Raw genomic sequence first — 17,525 nt, 5'->3', positions numbered from 1 at the left:
ACCCGATGCGGGACTCGATCCCAGAACCCTGGGATCATGACCTGAGCCAAAGACAGAGGCTTTAACCCACGGAGCCACCCAGGTGCCCCAATATATATGGTTTTGACCAGTTCCCCAATCCCTTGCATGCCCGGATTCACAGAAGTCAGAGACTCCCCCTCCACCTCTTTAAAAAGTCATGGGAAGAGGGAAATGGTGTGTCCTTGGAGGCTACAGTGAGGAAAAGGGCCTGGAGGTCCAGGCAAGAAGACAGGGGGCTCTAAAACAGAAAGAATTCTCAAGGGGCCTGCTTCACGTTAAATGTATCTGTGGCCTGTGGTTCAGATTTATGAAGTCACAGAAATGTGCCCCCACCCCAGGGTGGACGGAGGCTAGGGAGCACGTTGGGATTGAAGCGGACCTTCCTGGTGAATGTTTGCAACTGGTTGTGGGCCCCTCCGAAGTGATGAGCCCAGCTGTGCGTGAGGGAGGTGAGCCTGGGAAGGCCCAGTAAAGATGAGTGGCAAGAGGACGATGCAGCCAGGACCCCCAGCCAGGCCGGCCACAGAGGCTGCCTTTGCTGCGTGCCTCTGGAGCCCCCACTTCCAAAGGGAACTTAGGTGTTACTGCTGCATGATGCCAAGTACTTCCTGTCTGCCTTCGACATTCTCTGCTGATTATTTCTGATCCTCCAAATTCCAGTGTTTATCTTATCTCTAGCACCTAAAGTCATTATTGGCCTGCTTCTCACAATCCTTGCTGACAAGCGAGGAGCACAAGAACATGGTGCGGCCAGCATCAGGCTGGCGGGCCACTCCAGCCAGCTACCTTGCTCTTTCTCAAGCACGTGATGCTTCTACCTCAGGGCCTTTGCACCATCTCTCTCCTCTCCCTCATCTCCTACAAGCCCTTGCTTCATTTTTGGCTTCAGATAAGACCTACCTTGAAAATTCCGTTTCATACTGTCATCTGCTGCCCAGCCTACCCTCTCCATGGGGCTCCTCATTCCCTTTGCTCTTTTTCTTTTTTCAAAAGCACATATTACCTTCTAACTTATTATACAACATATTTAAAAGGTTTATTGTTTACCCGTCTCTTCCAATAAGAATATAAACTCCACAAGGGTCAGGAATCTTTGCCAGTTTTGTTCATGTCCCGCATGCCTGGAACAATGCTGGTATATCCTAGATGTCCAGTTGATGTTTGTTGAATGAATATGTGACTGAATTAATGAACAGATGTGTGTTAAGAGAATTAAATGAGCTACCTGTAAATTCTTGAAGGCTGGTGCATTTGGGGGACATATATTTTTATAAAGATTTTATTTATTCATTTGACAGAGAGAGACACAACGAGAGAGTAAACACAAGTGGAGGGAGTGAGAGAGAGAGAGAAGCAGGCTTCCCGCTGAGCAGGGAGCCCGATGTAGGTCTCAATCCCAAGACCCCAGCATCACGACCTGAGCCAAAGGCAGCCGCTTAATGATTGAGCCACCCAGGTGCTTGGGGGACATATTTTAGCACAGATTTAGATCCAAAAATTTACCACATTTTTGTTATATGCCTGGGAATGTGATGGAGAATATACTCTAGACTTTAAGGGAACTGCTTCCTCATTCACACAACAAATATGTACGCGTAGCAGGTACTGTTCTAAACTCACGATACAAGATAAAAACAAATGTCCCAAGTACTGGGCCCAGTGGTGCCAGATCCTCTGTTTTGGTTTTTTTTTGGTTTCTTTTTTTAAGGAGAAGCTAAAACCTGAATTTTTATATGAAATCTCCCAATTTTTAAATATTGATAACTTAGAATTTTTAAAGTTTTCTGTAACAACCAAATTAAGTATTTATAACAGTCAAATGTTGCCTTCAGGGCTGTAGCTCAATATCTGAAGAAGTCTGAAACTTCCGGCTGGGTATGCAGGCTCTCCCCAGCTGGGCAGAATTTGGGTGAGTTGTGAGGTCACAGGAGGGAGGAGGGTGTTTCTGCCACTGCCTGCACCCAGGGCAAAGGCGTGGAGGCAGCCAAGCTGACTGTTGGGGGTGTGATGGAGGACGTGATCCCCCTGATGGAGGATACCTGTTTCCTTACCGGTGTCAGCCACGATCTCCCTCGGGCCATGCTGCATCACCCTTTCTAGGTTAAACTATTGCATTTGTCGGGATGCAAGTCCAGCTGCCTAAACAAGACACAGTATTGCACAAGACAGACCTTTGTCTCTGTCCCGGTCTGAGCATGAGCAACCTGGAGGGCTTCCTCTCTCTTCTTGCTTTGCGGTGCCGCGGGCTCCTGTCTTCGTGCACCTGCGTGTTCGGGTCAGCAGGCAGGAAGGGCCCCAGTGGGTGGGGGAGGCCGGCTCCCTTTCTCTAGGGGCAGGATCCGGACTTTGATCACAGTACTTCCGTTCATAACCCTCCTGGCAGGGCCTGGGGACATGGCCACATCTAAGGCCAAGGCAGGCTGGAAAAATGTAGGTTTTTACCGGGGTCGCTATATATTAGCTAACAATTGTATTTTTCTTTGAGAAAAAGAGTGGATATCGCAAATACAGGTAGTGTGTGGCATTTGCTTTTCTGGGTCTCAGGGTCTGTGAGGTCAGGACCTTCCACGGTGCCCTCAGTTTTCTTTTTCTTTTTTTAAGATTTATATATTTATTTTAGAGAGGAGAAGGGCTGAGGGAGAGGGGGAGAGAGTCACAAGCAGACTCAGAGCTGAGCACAGAGCCCGACTTGGGGCTCAATTCCACGACCCTGTGATCATGACTGAAACCTAAGTCAACAGTCGGACACTTAGCCGACTGAGCCACCCAGGAGCCCCTGCCCTCAGTTTTTAAAATTATTTTAGTAGGACTGTAGTAGCACCAATGGAAGGTGACACTCAACATGTACTTTTTCCCTTTTGCATTCTTCTGGACCACACTTTTGGTGTTCAGATTGAAGTCACATTGCGAGGTTTTGTTTTGTTTTGTTTGCGTGGTTGGTCTAGAGCAGTGTTTTTCAATAAGCATTTTTTTAAAAAATATTTTATTTATTTATTTGACAGAGAGTAGGCAGAGAGAGAGGAAGGGAAAGCAGGCTCCCCACTGAGCAGAGAGCCCGATGCAGGGCTCGATCCCAGGACCCTGAGATCATGACCTGAGTTGAAGGCAGAGACTTAACCCACTGAGCCACCCAGCCACCCCTAAAGCAGTGTTTTTCAAACGTCTTAGACTTGGGACCCCTTTGCCCTCTTAAAAATTACGAAGGATACTCACAAGCTTTGCCTGTATGGGCTCTATGGATTTATATTTATTGTATTACAAGCTGAAACAGACCTTGACAGGGATATGCAAATAAGCCGTCCCCCCCTCTGGACGTCTCCGCTGCAGAACTGTGACAGATAGATGGTAAAGGAGCAAATAACGTCTGAGGGATATTATGAAAATAATGCTGACCTTGCACACCCCTCACTGGGGTCTTGGGGATCCTGCCGCACAGCTGGACAGCTTCTGGTCTAGAGAACGTCACTGGCCATGTTGACTTGGGTAACAGATTGTGTTGGAACTAATAGATGCTAGGATTTGAGGTTAACAAACAAAGTCAGACAAGACCACTCCCTCTGAGGAGTGCATGGTCCAAAGAAATGAGTTGACCGACCCATCTATAAACTTCTTTCATCTTAGATTTGAGGGGAGTCAGCTTCTATTGGTGAATTACAGGTAAGTTTATGTGTGGGTGTTAATAGTGATGGGTTTGCATCTATGGCAAGTTAATAAAAGCCCGTGTTCGGGACACCTGGGTGGCTCAGTCGGTTAAGCCGCTGCCTTCAGCTCAGGTCATGATCCCAGGGTCCTGAGATCGAGTCCTGCATCGGGCTCCTTGCTCAGGGGGGAGCCTGCTTCTCTCTCTGCTTCTACCTGCCACTTTGCCTGCTTGTCCTCTCTCTCTCTGACAAATAAATAAAATCTTTAAATAAATAAAAGCCCATGTTCAAGATATATTGAGTTATGCATTTTGTACATTCAGAAGATCATTATAGAAAAGTTGGTTTGAGTCTTGTACCCGCTGGTCATTGTTTTTGGGCACCTGGGCCTGGCCACCCGGAACCTTCTCTCACCGGGCCCATCCCACTGCCTCCTGTGGAAGTGTCAAGTGCTGGGCATTTGCATTTTCCAGTGCCTGGCTGCGGGCATGTGACCTAGGCTCTGCCAGCCACAGAACTCCATCTCATACTTTGAACTAGAAACTGGTGACATCAAACAAGACACGGCAGCTGGTGGTTGTGCTGGAAGCTGGGGGACCCCCCTTCCCCTCACACCAGTGCTGCTGAGTGATTGTGGGGGATTACATAGCCTCCAATCCCCATTTCCCAGGCCCTCCTGGAAATTTGTGATCTTCCCATTATCTTACGAATTCAAGAGTGGGTGCCTTCTCTTGCAGCGAGGGGCTCTGCTTGGTACATTCCCAAAGACAGCGTCTCTGCAAGTATTGTTTGGAAACCTCACATGTCAGATTTACCCGGGCTGTGTCCTAACCATCAGTGCTGATTGGTGGGCTCACAATGGCTGGATTCAGAAGCCTCGTGGGTGAGTTCTAGGAATCTGCATTTTAAATAAGCCCCAGGCTCGCGTAACTTTTAGATACAGTAAAGTTTAAGAAGCACCGTTGTAACGTTTTTAATTTTTTAAAATTGTTTGTTCTCCGTGTAAGGATCTGAGCCACCCCTAAAAAATAACTCTAGGCTTCTGCAAGACCCCAGTCAATGACTAACTAGTGTTTCATTGTCCCCTTCCCTCCCTTCCCCCCCACCCAGCCCCAAATTTCCCATAAGCCTTTTTGTTCTGTCTCTTTAACTGTTTTAATATCTTTCTTTCTTTCTCTTCCTTCCTTCCCTCCTTCCTTCCTTTCCTCTCTCTCTCTCTCTCTTCCTTCCTTCTTTTCTCTTCTTTCCTCTCCTCTTCTTTTCTTTCCCTGGTTTATTTCTTCTGACCAAGGACTCGTAATTCCCCCAAATAATGTTGCCTGCATTCTGTGACACCAGAATACCAGAATTAATTAGGGTTTTAAGCTACACTGTGACTGTGGCTCCGCCCAGGTTGTTTCTTTCTCGGCCATTCCTTCAGGCTACAAGCTTAAATCTACCTGTCTGGGGGCCCCTGGGTGGCTCAGTGGGTTGAGCTTCTGCCTTGGGCTCGGGTTGTGGTCTCGGGGTCCTGGGATCGAGCCCCGCATCGGGCTCTCTGCTCGGCGGGAGGCCTGCTTCCCCCTCTGCTTCTGCCTGCCTCTCTGCCTGCTTGTGGTTTCTATCTGTCAGATAAGTCAATAAAATCTTTAAAAAACAAACAAACAAACAAAACCTCCCTGTCTACTCCAGGCATCACTAGAGTGGATGAAGGGGAAGGATTAGAACATGCCACGTGACTTTCCGTGGTGGGTTTCTTGGGCATGGATTCAGGCCAGAAAAAAAGCCGGAAGGGTTGAATGGTCTACGGGTGAGATTTCTAGAATCACAGAATGCTATGATCGGAATGAATGAACGTAGGTTAAGCCCCTCCTGTCATGAGTAAAGAACTGAAGAGAAGTTGTGTCCAGCAACACATAAAAATGATCTGTGGAGTAAAAAGCCAAAATAAATTTAGAAGTGGGAAGTGCTGACATGGATTGTGAGCCCAAGTAGTGTCAGAGAGGAGAGAATGTTCGTGGAGGGACTGTTTGAACCTGAGCACATTCACGAGCCTCAGGTTCTACAACTGCAAACTAAAGACTCTGGTAAGAGCGGACACTTCTGTAGTCTTGACTGTGCTAGGAACTATGCCAAGCACTTCCTCTGCTAATTCATCTCATCCTTATCGCATCGATATGGCGTAGGTCGCATTATTTCCCCCAACAACACTTGTCCACAAAAGGCCATATAATGTACGTAAAGTCTCATAGCTGACACACCTGTTTTCTTGTGCTGCTTTACAAGTCACCACAAGCCTCATGGCTTAAGACGCCATACATTTAATATCTCCGAGTTTTGTGGGTCTGGTCTCTGGGCACAGCATAACCCAGCTCCTCTGCTCAGGAGCTCACAGGGCAGCAAGGGAGGTGCTGCCCTGGGTTAGGGACTCATCTGAGGCTCAGGGTGCTCTTCCAAACTGACATGATTTCCAACAGAATTCTTGTCCCTGCAGCTGTGGTTATTTATGGCGGCTGAGTCTTCCAGGCCAGCAGGAGACTGTCTCAATCTTTGAAAGGTCTCGCCTGATTAGGCCAGGCCCACCCAAGATCATCTTTCTTTGGATTGATTCAGTGCTGGCTGGTCAGACGTCTTAATCTATCTACAGATCTCTTCATCCTTGCTACGTGACATAAGGTAAACATGGGAGAAGTATTCCCTCACCTCTGCTGTGTTCTGTGGATTAGAAGTTGGTTACAGGTCTCCTCCACACTCAAAGGGAGCCTGGAGACCGAGGAGGCAAGAGTCTGAGAGCTGTCTTACAATTCCACCTTCCACAGCCTAGGCCCAGACGGACTCCACCCAGTGTAGGAGGCCACCGCCTCAGCGTCCAAGCTCTTCACCATGAGAACAAAGTAAACCCACTTCACAACCCTCCATGGAGTTCTGAGTAAGAAAACCCCCAGAAGACACACCACGCACTAAGCAATCATGAAGTCTTGTCCCACCCCTGTTTTCTAAGGTCTGCTTTCAAGGAAACCATAACCACCTGCCGTTTTGTATTTTCAGGAGGAGATTTCCAAAGTCTCTCTAAAAAACTCAGGTTATGTAAGTCGTTTCGAAGTGTTTATATTCTGAGCCAGAAATAACCCAGGGTTTGAGATTTGAGACTCGGATTCTCTTAAAAAAATAAATAAATAAAAAGAATAATAATAAATAATAACCATAGCTCTGCTTTTTGTCTTGGAAACAGATGAAGTGATTGAGAAGAGACAGTGAACCCCTTCATTCTGCGGACAGGACAAGATGGATCAGCCGTTTACTGTGAATTCTCTGGTAGGTAGCACCAACCCATACCTTCCATGCGGCCTGAAAACCCAAAAAGAAGAACAGAAACATATCACATGGGAAATGAGTCACCCTCCCTTCACGAAGTTGAGCACTTGTCGCTTCTTATCCATCTGTGTGGTCCCCTCCTTTGAGGAAGTGACTAATAAAGCCCTCTTCGCTAGAACTAAAAATAATTCTTTTTGTCCACAAAAGTGCGAAATTTTAATCTCTCTGGTTAGATTCCAAGAAGGTGGGGGAGGGGCACTTGAGGATCGACTTTGTAGGAAGGACTTCAACCTTTGTGCCTCCGCTTCTTCAAGGAGAAGACCTGGAAGCTTCTCCGGTGTGGGAACGACCAAGGGAGACATTCTACATATGACAGGTCCATGTTGCTCTGGGATCCAGTGCAAAGGTCCGCACGCTCGAAACTCTCATTCTCCCTTCTCTGGCTACATCTTAGGAGGGATGACAGGAGCCCCAGGATCGCAGAGACATATTGTGTGTCCCAGATCATTCTCTGGGTGAGAATGTAGGCACATTATGTAACCTCCATGGCCCCGTTTTTCTACTTTGCACATTACAACCATTGGGAACAATATTTTTAATGTTCGCAGCCAATCATGGGGGCTTGATCAGGGGAAGCTTTTATGATCGTTAGCCTTCTCCTGATGGCCAGCACCTGCCCGTGCAAAGCTTTAGCCCCAGATCACAGAGAAATGGAGGGGGCACCCCGGTGGCTCAGTGGTTAAGCATCTGCCTTCGGCTCAGGTCATGATCCCAGGGTCCTGGGATCGAGCCCCACATCGGGCTCTCTGCTCAGCGGGGAGTCTGCTTCTCTCTCTCCCACTCCCCCTGTTTGTGCTTGCTCTCTCTGTTTCTCTGTCAAATAAGTAAATCTTAAAAAAACAAAGAAAGAAAGAAATGGAGGGCCTGGTTCTTGCCCTGAAATAGGTTATGACCCACGTCCTCTTTGCCAGGAACGTCCTTCACAGAGGCTTAGTGGCTCTGAGAGGACGAGGAGTGGAGAACTGTAGGAACTTCTTCGTTTTCCGACCCCATGCTGTCGGGGTGCTGTGGGGGGATAACGGCGGCCCCCTTTCCCAGCCACAGAGGAAGGGATCATCCTTTTGGCGTGTCTTACGTGTTTTCCAGAACACTAGGTAGCCATGATTAAAATGTTAGTAGACATGTCACTGTCAAACAAACACGAAGGCTTTTTCATTGGGAGATTTTTTATTTTGCAAGATATCGCAAACCTGACTTTATATGAGGCTTTTTCTCCATTTACTTCTGAGATCACTTTTGAATTTGGAAAGGATAGGACCGTTCATCAGAGGAAAAATAAATCTTATTTTTACTTCAAAGTAAAATCTAGTTATAATCACAGTACACCTGTTTCCTTCTTCCTCCTTTATTTGGTACATGTATTGATTATTGTCTGTGCCGCAAGGAATATGCTACATTCTGGGGGAACATGGACACTGTGTACAAATAATTATAATTCAATGCAGACTGTTTAGTAATAAAGAGTGGACCAATTACTTTTGCATATGAAGGAACCTGGAAACCCTCTTTGGAAAATGCGCTGATTTCCATAGATTTTTTTTTCCCCGATCATTTTCTAATGCCATTGACGCCTTTATCTGTGGTCAAATAGCAGCATTTTCCCTGAGTGCTGCTGGGAGCGACAGGTGCGTGTGGCGTGGCTGCGTGTCCCAGGCTTCTCCCTTGGACAAGATGCCTGCACTCAGGCCTGAGGCTGACACGCCACAAGCTTCCATTCCTGCTTCTGAGGAACTCCAGCAGCTTCTCAGAAATTAGAAAGTCTTTTTGAAAACTGTAGGAGCAGCCCAGCAGGGTCTGGCTAGAAGGAAGTGTGCCTTCGTGTAAGGTGAGGTCACGGAGGCGGGGCTGGGTGCTATGTGCAGTCATACCTCCCTGTTCTCACGATTCTGGACCAAGTGAGAATTGATTGAAGACGCCGCGGTTGAAAATCCAGTGTCTGCTTTATTCTTTATCACTTGGCCCTAGAGACAGACTCCGGGAGACTCGAAAGTCTCCTTATCCCTTCCGCTCTAAATTGAACTTGCCACCTTTGTCGCAGGAGGGATCGCTGGAGACTTCCAGGCTAGGAAGCCCAGGCCCTGAAGACCCCAGCCTCCTCGGAGAGAAGGAAACAGGGAGGAGAACAGATTTATGCCTCTGTGGTTGGTTGTAGATTTTACTTTTAGAAACAAGAATCAGGGCGCCTGGGTGTCTCAGTGGGATTAACATCTGCCTTCGACTCAGATCATGATCTCAGGGTCCTGGGATGGAGCTGGTCATGATTGCAGGGTCCTGGGATCAAGCCCCGCCGTTGGCTCTCTCAAATAAATAAATAAAATCTTAAAAAAACAAAAAGGAAAAAAACAAAAAAATAATTCCAGGTCTCTAGGGTTCTGTCTGCTACAGAATTACCACCACAGTGACCCCCTCCCTGGGCATGGAAAGAGCTATACACACGGGACTCTGTAGCCTGTCCTGATGGCTTGGATCCATCCTTCCTGGCCAGACTAAAATCAATTCCACCTGGATTTCTTTTTTAACTTTCTACAGACCTTTTAATCAAAGGCGCTGCCCTTGACTGACAGAGGCAGTTCCGGGGGAGCTAAATTTGCCCTGGGCAAGATGCTAGAGGGGTCTAAGGCAGCGTTTCCCAAACGGGGGGGGCAGCATGTGGCAGTGCCTTGGGGAACCTAAGTTCAACCCTGGGTTCTTCAAGCCTGCCTCTAATCTGTAGATGCCAGGGGAGGCCTGTGGGAGTTTTTTTTTTTTTTTAACATTTTGTTAAAGGTTTTATTTATTTACTGAGAGAGAGGGAGGAGAGAGAAAGCAGGAGCAGGGGGAGAAGCAGGGTCCCCCTGAGCAGCAAGCTGGACTTGGGGCTCCATCCCAGGACCTGGGACCATGACCTGAGCTGGAGGCAGACACTTAACCCACTCAGCCACCCAGGCACCTGGGGACTCTACTTTTAAGAAACTCCCAGTTGATGCTGATATTGCTGATGCATAGAGCGCACTTGGGGATACAGTGGCCTAGAGCTGGGGTCAGCAGACTGTGGTCTGAGTGCCAAAGTCACGTACTTGTTTTGAAAACATTTTTGAAACCAGAACCAGGATCCTTTGCTTACATGTTATTTGTGGCTGCTTGTCCCTCAGCAGAGCTAAGTAGTTGTGATGGGGACTCTAAGGTCTACAAAGCCCCAAATATTTGCTCTACAGCCTTTAACAGGGAAAAAAAAAAAAAAAGTTGTCTTTTTTGCCTTTCCAAAGCACTGACCTTTTCGCTGAATCAGGGAACAATTACCCTGGATGCATACGTTCTGTGTTTTCCCAAATGTGTACAGATGCTATTTTCATGAATAAAATACAAATGTATTGCCTTAACATCACTGACTCTTTCTTAGTAATGATTTCCATTATTTTCTCAGTCAGGGACTAATTAACCGTGCCTGTTAATGTACTCTATTATGTGCAGGTCCAAGAGTCTTTTTTATGTCAAAAAGAAATGGGAGGTATCCATGGGCTTGAAGAGGACTTACTGGTGGGGTTCATTCACTGGGTGAAGAAGCACAGAGGTCCTAAAAGCTTCTTATTAAACGGGATATGTTCTGGAAGAGAATTGAATCAAAGAGTACTTTCGAATGCAGGCCATCTCTTGGAGACGCTTCAGAGGGGAAGGACGTGAGCCCTACCCAGGCAAGAGTCTGCCTGTTGGTCTGCTTCACATGGGCCAGAATGGAAATAGCCATGAAGACACAAGGCTTAGTGATACTTTACTTAAAATGACCTAAAACATTTGCATACCCAGGAACTGGCACAGCATGGTACCCTGAACCCTAAAAGGAGATTTTGCCCCCAACACAAAGGTGTGTTTATCCTAGAGATGCGTGTCTTTTTGGTGTGAAGCCCATGTGTTTCTGCCCAAAGATTTCACTTTCATTGTTACCATGAACTCTTACTAAACGCCTTCTTCCTTAGGTACTGGTGTCGGGGATTCAGTACAGAAAATACACCTGTCATTTCAGTCCTGTTCACTTCCTATGCCTACTCAGAGATTCCATTTTTGCTTTGCAGAAAAAGTTAGCTGCTATGCCTGACCACACGGATGTTTCCCTGAGCCCAGAAGAGCGAGTCCGGGCCCTCAGCAAGCTCGGGTGTAACATTACCATCACAGAAGACATCACTCCACGCCGTTATTTTAGATCTGGAGTGGAAATGGAGAGGATGGCGTCGGTGTATTTGGAAGAAGGAAATTTGGAAAATGCCTTCGTCCTTTATAATAAATTTATAACGTAAGTCTTTTTTGGGGGGGGGTATCTTTGAAATGAGAAAAATGGGGGAAAATATTTATGTGCTATTTCAGCGAGATGGTTTGGACTCCAGGAATGTTTTCATATTCAGGCCAATTTTGAAATCTCCAAAAGCATTAAATGTCCCAGGTTTTTGAGTTACCAAGTAATGTGTTCAAAGGCATCCCCGCAGCATCCCTGAGGCTCAGGCATGGAGGGAGACTCAGGGACGTGAAAAAGTCTCTCAGTAGCGCAGTGTAGTGACCTGCGTGTGCCTGTCTTTGGCACTCTTCCCAAGAATATGTCTTGTTTTGTGCCGTCCTCCCCCCATAGGAATGTAGGCTTCGTGAGAGTAGGAGCCACATTACAGCTCTGTCCACAGCGCCTGGAACAGACCATTAAGGGTTTTAAAATTTGACTTGTTGGCTGGGGATAGGGGGAGTTATAAGAAGATCTGACTCAGGGATAGAAAGCTGCAGTCAGGGACGCCTGGGTGGCTCGGTGGGTTAAGCCTCTGCCTTTGGCTCGGGTCATGATCTCGGGATCCTGGGATCGAGTCCCACATCGGACTCTCTGCTCAGCAGGGAGCCTGCTTCTCCCTCTCTCCCTGCCTCTCTGCCTACTTGTGATCTCTGTCTGTCAAATAAATAAGTAAATAATCTTTAAAAAAAAAAAAAAGAAAAAAAGCTGCAATCAGTTTCACTTTGTAGTTAGTATTTTTCTTTAAGATTTATTTATTTATTTGAGAGAGAGAGTGGGAGGAGGCAGAGAGACAGGGAGAGAGAATCTCAAGCAGACTCCACACTGAGCTTGGAGCCCCTCCCCGAGGGGGACCCTGAGATCATGACCTGAGCCAAAATCAAGCTGTGGCCACTTAACCAACTGAGCCACCCAGGCACCCCTACTTAGTATTTTTTTTTTTAAAGGCAATTTATTGGGACACCTGGGTGGCTCATTCGGTTAAGCGTCTGCCTTTGGCTCAGGTCATGATCCCCGGGTCCTGGGATCAAGTCCTGCATCGGGCTCCTTGCTCAGCAGGGAGCCTGCTTCTCCCTCTGCCCCTCCCCTCTGCTCATGCTTGCTCTCTCTCTCTGTCTCTCAAATAAATAAATAGAATCTATTTTAAAAAAGAGGCAATTTCTTTAGCTGTGCAATAGTGCTCTGTATAAAAGAGACTCAAACTGTTGAAAAAATACCCTACTTTCCATCAGACACATGCTCATTACTGACATATTCCTGAAACCCGTACTCTGATTTTAATTAAAAGTCACATGATGATTGACGTCCCTCATTCAGTCGGGGACCTAACCTGAGAACTTTTGAGAAGGCCGATGGCTGGCAACACTCAGCCTCCCTGGGGAAACCGCTGGTTTCTAGAGCGCTAACGATAAATATGAAATTGGAAGCTGTTCGACATCAATGATAGCGCACATGTCCCAAAAACTTTGATTTCTGAACTCTAAGTCACCATTCGCTAAAATTTCTGTTTTGCCTTCTGCTGGTGTTTTTCGTCCACGTTCATGGAGGGGGGCATCGATGGTAAGTAAGTGTGGTAAAGCAAACGGCCCCTCTACTGTCTGCGTTAGCGAGTCACTGGAATGTTGGAATTCCCTTCTGTCATTTACCACGTGACAATTTGTAATTCTCCGCCCCATGGGCCTCAGTTCCTTATTACAAATGGAAGACGTAAGGGCAGAAATCTCTCTTACCTCCAAATGGAAGACTTCTCTAAGCTCTCTTCAACTCCCAACGTTTGTGCCTTTATTCCATTTAGAAAGAAGAGTGACTTTAGGCAACTAACAATTTATGTAGCTTCCTTAAACCGTAATTTTCTCACCCAAGAAATGAGCTATTTTACCATCCCCATTCCCCTGTAGGGCAACGTGACAAGAGCATGTGTGATCTGTGAGCGAGAGGACACCCGTAATTATAAGGTGTTGCATATCAGTTGATCATAAATAGTATTGATAGCCCATCATGGTCTATCAAGGAAGGACTTCTTGTTTATTTAACAAATATTTACTGAGCACACATCATGAGCTGGACATTGTTCTATGAGCTAGGGAGACATCAGTAAGGAAAAAAAAAAAAAAAACCCACCACCAACAAAAACCAAGAATTCCCTGCCCTTTGGAAAGCAAAATCTTCATTTTACATGGAAGTGGTGAATCCGGTTTGGTCTAAGGATTTCCCTTTACCTCTGCTGCCCCTTGTTCCTCAAAAAGGTGAGGAAAAATAACGAACTCCTAATTAGCACCTCCTTGGATCCACTGGGAATTCTGACTGTCATTTCTCTCAGCTGTGAATTTTCAGTTAAGAATTTTTGCTATCAGGGCGCCTGGTGGCTCAGTGGGTGAAGCCTCTGCCTTCGGTCAGGTCGTGATCCTGGGGTCCTGGGATCGAGCCCCGCGTTGTGCTCCTTGCTTCTCCACCCACTCACGTTCTCCCTCTCTCTCTCACACACGCATAAATAAATAAAATCTTTTTAAAAATGAATGTTTGATATAGACACACAGACACGATGGCACTCCTGACTCATCAGTGGTCTTTTGAGTCTTTCTCAACTGTGAGAAGGGATTATGTTGATCTTTCTAATTCTCAACATTTTTACACGATCCTCTGTGTCTCCGGCAGGGTACTCGAGAGAGCTAGGGCTCTGGCGGATCGGGCACCCAGGACCCGAGAAAGACCGAAGAGACAGGGTCTGTTAGGGAGGGTCCTGAGCATCTTAACCTCAGCGCTCCATCCACCGAGCTTACTACCCTGGAATGCCAAAACCATGTTCTTGCCAGCCCTCGGTGGAAAGGCTGATGGAAAGAATGTAGGTTAAATAATAATGGATTAAGCACGTCCTTTTTGAAAAGGAGTTTCCTTCTCGTATTAGAAACCGTCACTGATGGGGGCACCTGGTTGGCTCAGTCAGTTGAGCATCCGACTCTTGATTCTGGCTCAGGTCATGATCTCAGGGTCGTGGGATCGAGCCCCGCACTGGTCTCCACACTTAGCAGAATCTACTTCTCTCCCTCTCCTTCTCCTTCTCCCCTTCCCCCTGCTCATGCATGCTCTCTCTCTTTCTCTCTCTAAAAATGAATAAATAAAATTTTTAAGAAAAAAGAAACCATCGCTGAGCTTTTTCTGCCCTGTAACACTAAGATGTACTTTCTCTTCTAGCTTGTTTGTAGAAAAGCTTCCCAGCCATCGAGATTACCAGCAATGTGCAGTCCCAGAAAAACAGGATATTATGAAGGTATTGTGGGGTCGATTCTCCCCCGGGGGATCAAATGCTCCATACATCTCCATTATTGATCTCCTCCTCCACCCTCCCTCCCTTCCTCTCATCCTCTGGAGAGTTTGGGCAAAGAAAATTCATTCCATTAGCCAAGCAAGATGTTTCGATTTCTTCTTGGAACCTTTAAACATTGTTACAGAGCCAGTGTGGGATGTCTAATTGGAACTGGAAGGGGCAGAAAAGGAAAAGGATCAAGAATGTGCTCAATCTCTTTGTGGTGTGAAGACGGCATTATTCCCCGTTCCTCCCAGGGATTGGAAAGAAAGGTGGCCCAATTCCCCAGATTTGTATGAGAGTCATTTGGGCTGGTTTTGATTCTTCCATACAGTCCCAAAACTGAAAATTAGTGTTGATTATTAAAGTGGCCCCCGAAGTTCTAGTTCTTTTCTTGTACTACCTGGAAAAGCAGGCTATTATGAAAGTATTATGGGGTACTAGCTTAAGGCATAATCAAGTGTTTAAGGGTAAGCGGTGGCTTGAAATAGCCTCAAGGAAAAGGAAGACAGTTGCTGAAAAGTTATGTATTCGCTGTCAACCTTGGCAACCTGATATAGCGAACGGTATTTTTAGCTGAGAATATATATCCTTTTAAATAACATTTTTAAAATGTTTCCTATGTATCTGTGTTACGTAGTTTGGGTTGATCTTACCTGGAGGAAAATAAAATGGTATATACAAAACCAATCACAACATGAAATTTTAAGTAACTCTCCAAAGATGCTTGACCATCTAATGGAGAAAAGGCTGTCTTACCAGTAAGTCTGGCCTGAGGCTGCCTGTAAGAACTCAGGTTTTGTCAAATGGTCATCTACATTAAAAAAAAAATTTCTATACACCCTCATCTGAAGGGCCACTCACTGCCATTCCTTGTGTAGCAATTTCCATGGAATTCTCTTGTTCATTCAGACTCAGGCTGTTCTATATGGGGCTTGAGGGGGCCCAGCTGCCAAGCTGACTCTTTTGCTCTGATTTAGTTTTATTCTTATTTTTTTTCTCATGGGAAACCATTCTCCAAAATCATATACATTTTCTTTGTTTATGCTTGCTGAATAAATGGATGGATGGGAGAATGGATGGGAGGATGGATGGGTGGATGGATGGATGGATGGATGAGAGGATGGATGGATGGATGGATGGGAGGATGGATGGATGGATGGATGGGTGGGTGGATGGGAGGATGGATGGGAGGATGGATGGATGATGGATGGATGGGAGGATGGGAGGATGGATGGGTGGATGGATGGATAGGAGGACGGATGGGTGGATGGAGGATGGATGGATGGGAGGATGGATGGATGGATGGATGGGAGGATGAATGGATGATGGATGGATGGGAGGATGGGAGGATGGATGGGTGGATGGATGGATAGGAGGACGGATGGGTGGATGGATGGATGAATGGGTGGATGGATGAGAGGATGGATGAATGGATGGGAGGAAGGATGGATGGATGGATAGGAGGACGGATGGGTGGATGGATGGATGAATGGGTGGATGGATGAGAGGATGGATGAATGGATGGGAGGAAGGATGGATGGATGGATAGGAGGACGGATGGGTGGATGGATGGATGAATGGGTGGATGGATGAGAGGATGGATGAATGGATGGGAGGAAGGATGGATGGATGGATGGATGGGAGGATGGATGGGTGGATGGATGGATGGATGGATGGGTGGGAGGGTGGATGGGTGGATGGATGGGTGGATGGATGGATAGGAGAATGGATGGGAGGATGGATGGATGAGAGGATGGTTGGGAGGATGGATGGGTGGATAGATAGATGGATGGGAGGATGGATGGATGGATGAGAGGATGGATGGGTGGATGGATGGATGGATGGATGGATGGATGGATGGATGGATGACAGAAGATTAAAAAAATAGAAATTTCAGTGAAAAAGCCTGGCCAGAGTCAGAACATTTGGATTCTAGTCATAATGGGGCCACTAGCTAGTTGTCCTTCTAATCTCTATAGGCTTTGTTCCCTCATCTCTGAAATGGAGGGTGGTACTTCGGCTAAATCAGGTTCCCCAGATTTTCTGGCCATTAAGAAGAATCACTGAGAATTTGTTTGAGATCCACATTCCCTAATCCCTTCCCTAAACCTGTGGGTTCAGGGGAACCTGGAGGAGGCCTGGGAATCTGTATTTGTATGCACAGTGCCTCAGCCTCTTTTTTATAGTCAAGCCCAGCAGTCCCTACCTACCTTCTCTAGTGTCCCTTCCAACTATGATGCCATAGTGGAATGTGCAGTTACAAGCCCACTGCTTAAAAACGGGGGTACCTCCCTAGACAGAATGCTTATCTAACTAGTGGAGTCCATGGAGCTCTTACAAAAGGGATAATGGTTTCCCTTCCGTACTGAAAAGTTGTGTTTTGGAGTCCTAGCGAAGAGAGGTTTCTATGTCCACCATCATCTTTGGTTACTCGTGTCTTGATTTCTAATACACATGGCAGCCGTTTTTCTTTCTCAGCTGATGATCTGAAAGACTATACTGAGAATCCCACTAATCAATGTGTATATATATATTTTTAAAAGAAACTGAAGGAGATTGCATTCCCAAGGACAGATGAATTGAAAAAGGACCTTTTAAAGAAATATAACGTAGAATACCAAGAATATTTGCAAAGCAAAGTAAGTTCCATTGGTACATTTATCTCGTGACTGTTTTGTGTGCAGATATTTTTTTGAATTTCATGTTCATGTGAGTTTTTCGAATGTCATGTCCATTTAAATTAAAAATTAAAGATGCAGTGATGTAAAAGCAATAAAAAATTCATGTTGAGATACAGGTTAAGCACTTGCACCAAAGATGTGGTATCTTTATTTCCCTGCAACATCTAATCATGTGATGCATTGGAAAACAAATTTCCTACAGTGATTTTAAAGGCAGCTTTTTGACCAACTCTTGCCACTTTAACCTTAAGACAGATGACCTCTCTTTGGTGATGAAC

At 46.2% G+C, this 17,525-nt stretch overlaps 1 protein-coding gene across 5 annotated transcripts in view; it reads left to right on the top strand.

The window, feature by feature from the left end:
* Positions 1-17,525, top strand: part of STAMBPL1 (STAM binding protein like 1) — a 49,325-nt gene that overhangs the window by 18,328 nt on the left and 13,472 nt on the right. For 4 of the 5 annotated variants that reach the window (XM_047702682.1, XM_047702685.1, XM_047702680.1 and 1 more), the window contains exons 2-5: positions 6,874-6,956; positions 11,066-11,283; positions 14,452-14,527; positions 17,110-17,205. In XM_047702682.1, the coding sequence (XP_047558638.1) occupies positions 6,927-6,956; positions 11,066-11,283; positions 14,452-14,527; positions 17,110-17,205 (420 nt within the window). In that variant the 5' untranslated portion in view covers positions 6,874-6,926. The remainder of the gene's footprint in view (positions 1-6,873; positions 6,957-11,065; positions 11,284-14,451; positions 14,528-17,109; positions 17,206-17,525) is intronic. The other variant, XM_047702684.1, reaches the window with a different exon arrangement.

The sequence above is a fragment of the Lutra lutra genome, chromosome 14 (genome assembly GCF_902655055.1).
Source record: "Lutra lutra chromosome 14, mLutLut1.2, whole genome shotgun sequence".
Lineage (NCBI taxonomy): Eukaryota > Metazoa > Chordata > Mammalia > Carnivora > Mustelidae > Lutra > Lutra lutra.
The sequence above is the reverse complement of the archived record's forward strand: the minus strand, read 5'-3'. Positions and strand labels throughout refer to the sequence as shown.